Genomic DNA, 7,862 nt, shown 5'->3' on the forward strand with positions numbered 1-7,862 from the left:
GCCATCTGACTTGTCTGATCAATTTCTCCTCCGCCTCCTCTGAGACTTTATTAAGAATGAAGTTGAGAAGTTGAGTTTTCAGTTCAGTCAAGCTGCTAGTCAAGCTGCTAAAGCTGGAACTGTTTTTTTGTTTGAGTTTTCATGTGAAAACCCCAAGATGAGCATCATTGTTTCATTTTAAGTTTCATTTTATGTTAAATCTAACGCTGTCAGGCCCGTGAGAGAATGTCCCATGAATCTGCTTTGAAATCAAACAAATTCGTCAAGTCACAGAGTTTATGTGTCTGGGATGAGACTTCGGGTAGTTTTGGGTTGCTCATTAATGTGAGTGCAGAAACCGTTCAACAGGCATGCCTGACTCCCTTGAGAGTAGTCTGCCCTCTCCTGGAGAGCCAGTGCCATGAATACAGTATCGATTCTCACAAAGTCCATCAACTGCTATTCCTAAACACTGTGTGTAGATGCAGGTCAGTGTTACAGCTACGTGCATCATATTAATGAAGTGATTATATTTAAAATAAGTAAATAAATAAAACAGTGAGATAATCCAGTAAGTGACAGTGGTATAGTGGAAGAATCAACTAACTAACTAATTCTCCCCCTTCCGCCCCCAGATGACAGTATGGAGTCCTTCGACAGTGAGCGGAGACCCCACTTCCCCCAGTTCTCCTACTCTGCCAGTGGGACAGCCTGAACAACCCTCGATACATTCCTCCGGACCCACCATCTCCCCTCACCCCGCCCGACTGCACACTCAAAAGACTGGGGCCGCAGCCCGGTCCTGCCAGCATGGCCTACAAATGTTGGTGGATATAACATTACAATCTGCAAGTTGTGTTTTACAGGAAGGAGGAAATACTAGACAAAACAAAGAAAACTGTGGTTGTTCTGTGTGGCCTAAGAAGACTGTCCATGGCAAGAGTAAACACTACCCTGCATCTCCTGCTTGTTATGTTGTATACTGAGCAGGCGGCCGTGCACCATAATGAATAGGGAAGAGTTATATTATGCACAAATTAGGCCGTTGCTATGAATTTTGAAAAGGGCCATTTTGTATTGATAATATCCAATTGAATTTGAATCGACCGTTTAAAATGGAAAATAGGCATACTGTGGACCAACATCATGTGAGCATGTTGTCTGTTGAGTGAGTGACGGATCCATGTTTTCCTCACCAAGACTTCCAAACAATTCAGTTACCATTATGACCAAGTCTTCAAAACATTTTTTGGCTTCAAAAATGAATGTACCGTGTCAAATAAAGTCAATCTTTCTGCATAACGTACGTGTCGTAACACATGGTTGATTCTCCTGAGACTAAAATGTCACCTTCTAGAGAGGCTTTTGATTACTATTCTACCGCCCCGGTGCAAAACAGACACCGATACGTCTCAGTTATATTGTTATGCCACACCATGATGGGTCTGATAAATCAATTGTGCAATACAGTCTGATGTGAGGAATGGCAGACATGCAAAGAATGCAGAGGCAGAGTAATCATTAAGGTATGTGGAAGCTGGCTTGCGATGGATTTGGGCTGTAACTGTTTGCGCACCACAGTCGTGAGAGACCCCCGGTTGCCTGTTCACCATAATAAATAATTCCTCCAGCAGCCCCGAAGTAAAGTGCTTAGTTCCTGATGCCTTCCTGTCTGAATGCTGTGCTGCAAACACTTCCTGGTTTCCCTCTGATTGGGCCGGTCAGGTACCCCAGTCCTCGCCGGCCAATCGGAAACTCTTCTCTCCTCTGGGTTTTTCCTCCCAAGTACAGTATTGGGTGTTTTCCGCCCAGTGCACTCGCTGCAGCCTCAATGAGGTCACTTTAACATAATACACCTCTTTAGGAAAACTCTGCAAACAAACTGGGCTTCAGGGGAAAATACACAAAGAGTCGTCTTTGATGTGCTTCGATCGATCGGGGGCTTCTGTCCCTTCACAAAGCTTCTGAGTTGTTATTTATATGAGACCAGCATTGACTAAAATGAGTTTGACTGTGCCAATGATATGCACTTTTGCAGCCCCAAAATGATTGTATTTGGACTCTTATTTGTATTTTATGGTTGGTAAAGACTAAATTAGCTTCTTTTTTTTAATGTAAATTGAACTGTTGTGGATACAAATAAAAGAAAAATTGCTTGTTTGAATCATTACTCCCCTTTTGCAGATGGCTGAAGCTAAACTGAGAATCTTGGAAACCGAAAATCTTATTTCAAAGCGTACTACGATACTTCGAGGTTTCCAGAACTCTTCAGTATTTTTTAAGATGACTGATAATCATTATTCAAAAGTGCATCATACGTTATTGAATGTAATGGTTTTTATTATATTGTTTCTCACTTCAATCGTTTGCAAACCTTTTTTGTTCAATTTTTGAATCTGATTGTTACTTATTCCTATGCACTCTCACCCTTTGCTGTCACCCTCTGAAAATAGGGAAATTCATTTTATACTTTTTATTTTTTATTTCAACTTTTTTTGTACCTGCCCTCCCATACTCCCGAGACTGAGGACACCAGCTTTAGTAAACAAATAATATAAACTTTGTACACTGTTTTTACTGTTTCTGTTTTCTTTCAAATTGATGAAATAAAAGGTCTTAATGACAGCTGTGTAGACTCGTGTTTTGGTGTGAAATATTTAAAGCTCTATCCTTGAAGACATACAAATGAATGAATTGCAACTTAATCCATTATATTTGGGCAAATATATTGTGAGATATTGATCACTGCTTAGAAATTCTCACTGTTCATTCGGCCTTGTCATCATGATGCTGAAGCTCTTAGTTGAATACTCTGACTCAGAGAAACATCTTCCTCTTTGAATTTTGAGAGGTGAAATTCTACAGTTTACAGAAAAATAATCAAAAACAGTTTTTCAATACTAGTACAGCTACAGTTATATGCTGCTTTTCACACTAACGCTGTTGATATTCCCCATCTCCCCCCATCTATTTCCACCTGATCATGTCCTTTTCCTTCCACCTTTCCTGCTTTTTCTGCCTGTGTCTTATGTCTTTAACTTGCACTTTTCATACAAGATCATTTTAGAAACATGAATATTTGCTACTCTTATGTGACTTTTGCAGTCCTTACAGGTCACTTTTGAAGTTGGTGATCTGGAAAATTGAAACTCATTCCAGTGGTGCACCCATCATAAATCACTGTGGATAGGTGTGTAAGAAAAATGCAAATGTGAAGAATATATGATTTTTGAATTGTTGATACGCTTCTGTAGCCATATCAGTAAAGTCACTCCAACACAAATACAGAATAGTGCATAATGAGCAGAATAATGAGTTCGTGTATTGCCTGAATCTAGATGTGATCACACTCCCCCGGACAAAGCGCAGATAAGTGTTTGAGACAAATGACTAACGCTCAGCGGCTCTGCCTGGACGGCTGTGACGGTGCCTTGGCCCCGCTCTCCGCCTCTGCAGCAGGAGCGCTCGGGTCCACGTCTGCGGCTCCGCAGCTGCTCGGAGACGGAGACGCCGCTCCCCCGGGCCTCGGGCAGATGGTACAGTCTCATGGAGCAGATGTTGACAGCCAGGGCTCGCAGTCTGTCTCTGGCCAGCTGCACCGCACCGCGCTGAGACCCGTGGTTTTGGCCCAGTGTGGCGCTCACCTGACAACCGTCCCTCACCTGACTCCAGCTGCACTGCTCTGTGGCTGCAGCTCCACCCCGGGCCGGCTCTCCCTCCCTCCCTCCCTCCCTGGAGGTAACATGGTGCCGGGCTGCGAGGGGGACTTGTCACTCACACACCCCACAAGCTACACCCTTTCTCTTTTACTGTATACCTACAGGCAAAAATATTTCCTGTCATATCTCTCGCTCAAGGACACTTCAGCAGGACTGATCCTTCTGACACAGGGCTTGAACCCGTGTCTTACAGGTCAAGGCCAGGCTCCTTACTCATATACAGACAATTATACAGAAAAATTGTAGCAGGTAGTAAAAACACCGGGAACTCAGAGGAAAAGCATTTGCCATGTGGTTGGATTTTGGAACAGAAGTGTCTTTCAAAGCATCACTTCTGTTCTAGAGTGGTACTAATGGGAGGCAAAATGAAAAGTGAACCACACGTTGAATGTAGGGTATTGGAAACCAGGTCAGTTTCTTCAGCTTTGTTAGATAGGCCTGTTTCATTAAAGGGACACATTTTTGAAACAAATAACACTTAGTCCTTTCCTGATGCTATTCAGGTTGGTGTTACTTTAAAATGTTTGCCTTTCAGTGTCTGGTTTTCCCCTTTTGACGCTGGTAGATTGTTGATTCATGGGGATGTGATGCTCTTAGATGCTTTGTGGGAGAGAGACAAAGAGAGTGGTGGTCATAATTCGGTGAAAGAGCAGGTTTCTTTATATGAGGGTGGGTGGGGGGTTTCTGTGACAGGGGTCAGGACCCTTGGGAAACAGGTAACACTTGACACTAAAAGCAGGGATGTAGTGGACAGTAAACCCACCTAAACTCACTTCATCCACCTTTTTAGACCCACCCTTTTAGACTGACATTATCTACTGTATATGAGGTCTATGAGGTGTGGGGGGGGATAAATTAATGTATTTTTTTCTTCAACTTTTTATTTACCACCACCTCACTTACTAAAAGTGAACAAAAATATGGGCATGTGTGAATGGGATGTAAGTTTGAAAATGTCTGGTAAGCAGGTTTGACCTCAGTTAATTCACACTGTCCTAAACGACTTTCATAGCCATGGAAGGTTTGCTGGAGATAAGTAATTTGGACCTATGGTGCCATCTAGCGGGTAGCATGTGTAAAAAGAAATTTCCGTTTGGATAGTTGCTGGTGGTATTTCATATTCACACATCATCACTAGAGCATTTTTGTTTCTCTGATGATATATGGTAGTAAAACATTAGGTCTACCTCCATCAACTTATATTTGATTTGGTGTAGGCTATTACAGATACTGACTGTAAATTGCTGGGATCCCATTCCCTCTAGGGTATCAAAATTATTAGCTGATAAGTAATATCATGATCCTACTTGTTCAGTAAGAGCAACTGATACTGTATGGACAGTAGAAATGAAATTCACAGCTGCATATGCCTGTTTTCCTTTATTTGGTTGATAAAGGGATCATGGTGTACTCAAGGATCGGCCTCTCAGGTCCTGAAGGAACGTGTCAGTGCCTTTCGGAGACGCTTGAAAAATGCCTTGAACTTTCCCTTCTTCTTGGTCTTTTTGGGCTTGGTTCCATCTGTATTGGAAAAACAAAAGAAAAAGAATAATAGCAGCGATATATTTTCTAATTTTTATGGTTCCCTATTCACATCTTCTCTTGTTTTACCTTTGTCACATTTAACAGCATCATTGTTCTTCTATATAGGCTATTACTTACTTTTCTCTGTACAATATCTGTAACTCACCCAGTGTGGCCACAGCTCCAGATTCCTCCTCCTCACCAAGGACTGCTTTCATAGCAGGTGTGGAGACAAGAGGATCCACAGGTGCAGAGGTGGCAGGGTGTGGTCCAGTGTGATCCTGCTCCACTTTGGCAGAATGCATGTCAATCACTATGGTCATCTTATACCTTGAAGCTGAAGAAACCACTTTTGCTTCTACATTTGTGGAGACACAAACATCTGAAGGAGCGTAGGTGAGTCTTGCAGTGGCATCTAGGCCGGCCCTGACATCCTGTTTGGTAGCAAACTTTGCTGCCACCTTTCTTACAACAGCTTTGCAAGAGTTGGAATTCTTCTTTCCTGTCTTTGCTCTGATGAAGGCCAGAGAGTCCACAGGAGCAAAGCTGAGGAGTTTTGAAATGGCTTCCTGGAATGTTGTGATGGACAACTTAGAGCCAGCCTCCAAAGCCAGTGTGTAGAAGTCACCAATGAAATGTGTGGAGTATTCATTTAAAGTCATTATTGTCATGACAGTTGTCCCCAGGGGAGCAGAGGCGGGAAGCTGTAGAGGGGCTTCTTGTTCTGCTTTGATGGCCTGCTTAGAGGCAACGTCTGAATCCAACACACTGAGTCTGGAAGACACAGAGTCCTCCTTTACAGCTCCAGAGTGGGTGGCAAGAGTGTCTACTGGAGCAGAACTCAGAGGTCTTGCAATGGCTTCTGGGATTGCTAGGGCAGCCATCGTAGTGGAAAGCTCAGGAGCCAATTTGCTGAAATCTTTCTCTTTGAAATTTGCAGAAACCTTGGTTGAAGGAGCATAGGTAAGTTTTCCAGTGACATTTGGAGAAGAAAGATTACCAAATGAGACTGACTGTCCTTTCCCTCCAGTGATGTTCCAACATCTTCGGGTTATCTGCGCCTTCTTTGGCCCATTAAGATGCTCATCCAGAAGGTATCCTGAGATTTCTGTGGCTGCTACGTTCACAATAAGTTTCCTGAACCAGTCAGCCTCCAAAGGTTCCGTAGATCTGTTTTTTCTCAGGATCACATCAACTTCTTTTGCTGTTCTCTCCACAATCAGCGACACGTCTCTGTCATAAGAGTGCATTGAGCATGTTGTCCTCCGTAGTGATGTAAACCCACAGGAAGTAACTGAGAAGGGTTAGTAGATTCTCTGTCAGTGGCATGACCTTGGTTCCCAGTTTTTCTCTGTCAGCAGGTGATGGAATGAAATGTTCAAAGACACCATCAAGTGTTGCCATGACAGCAGCTTCCTGGACCATTGACGCCCTGGGGAACACTGACTTCTTTGCTGGTTTGGGCTTCAGACTGTCAGCAGTTGTCTTTAGGTTAAAAAAAATAAAATAAAAAAATGAGGTAGACTATGTACATTACAATTCAGTAGTTATATGGCTATGTAAACATATGCAAACGTTAGCTTGCTAGCTGTCATTAGCAGCATCTTGTAGACTACACAGTTGTGCGTTTCTATGGTTACCACGGCGGAGCACCAGCTATTTTTTCCCTTCACATGAGGCGCGGTGAGCGCCTCGTGCGGCTGTCGTCTCCCGTGTAAAAAGCCCAAGGCTGATTGGCAACTGACAGAAGTAGATCTGATCAATTTTTTAAAACATGTTGTTCTCTATTGCATAGTTGCTTGTTTCTGTACTGTTGATAAGGCTTCTCATGGAAAACACACTAGCTTCAGCTGTTTATTACACCATGTCATGAAATATATATGACCTTTGAACTGCTTTCTGCTGATCTTTAGATAGAAAGTGGTCTAAAAGCATTTAGTTCTTGATTTTTACAAATAGGTCTATGTCCCAGGTGTGTTCAAGATGTGTAAAGATCTTGATGGTGATTAAACTAACCTATTTATTTGAGGTTCCATTGCAGTGAGCAAGTGCACAAAAGACCATTCTTTATAGGGACATTAGTGGGGAAAATGCTGTAGAATCAAGCATTAAGCTGTTAGTTGGTAAAAAAAAATCTCCCTGATTGGATGAATGTTTTCCAATAATTATTTCTTTGCTGTTGTTGTTGTTGCCACTCAATGGTGATTAGAGATTGGACCTAAACATGTGAATAGGGCCCTCTAGAGAGCGAGATATAGGCAGTGTGGCAGTATTATACACAACAGTATCACATGAGTGTCTGAAGCAGACCCAGCTAGGAGGCAGATCTTAGGTGGCAGAGACAATATCAATAATATAATGTAATTAATGTTAGCATGCATAAAATATAATTTACTGGTAACCCATTGTTCAGTAACCGAACAATGGGGTTTGGTGGTGACTTTCTGAACTGTTGGTTTAATCAACTGTTCACAAATCTTGTGATTTCATGTTTGATTTATTGATCAGTAGGTTTTCCCCCTAAAATTTCACAGCTGTTCTTTAAAAAAATCTCCTGGGGGGCATGCCCCCGGACCCCCCCTAGACAGTTATGGAGGTCTCAACCCCCCCAATGTTCAAACCAAAGTTACGCCCTTGCCT

The 7,862-nt window shown here is 42.6% G+C and overlaps 1 protein-coding gene across 2 annotated transcripts in view; it reads left to right on the forward strand.

Annotated features, from left to right (window-relative positions):
* The window catches only part of akt1 (v-akt murine thymoma viral oncogene homolog 1), a 31,521-nt gene extending 28,917 nt beyond the window's left edge, over nucleotides 1-2,604 (forward strand). For both annotated transcript variants that reach the window (XM_078289390.1, XM_071899322.2), the window contains exon 14: nucleotides 615-2,604. In XM_078289390.1, coding sequence (XP_078145516.1) covers nucleotides 615-694 — 80 coding nt within the window. In that variant the 3' untranslated portion in view covers nucleotides 695-2,604. The remainder of the gene's footprint in view (nucleotides 1-614) is intronic.
* Nucleotides 2,605-7,862: the final 5,258 nt, after the last annotated feature.

Source organism: Centroberyx gerrardi, chromosome 17 (genome assembly GCF_048128805.1).
Source record: "Centroberyx gerrardi isolate f3 chromosome 17, fCenGer3.hap1.cur.20231027, whole genome shotgun sequence".
Classification (NCBI taxonomy): Eukaryota; Metazoa; Chordata; class Actinopteri; order Beryciformes; family Berycidae; genus Centroberyx; species Centroberyx gerrardi.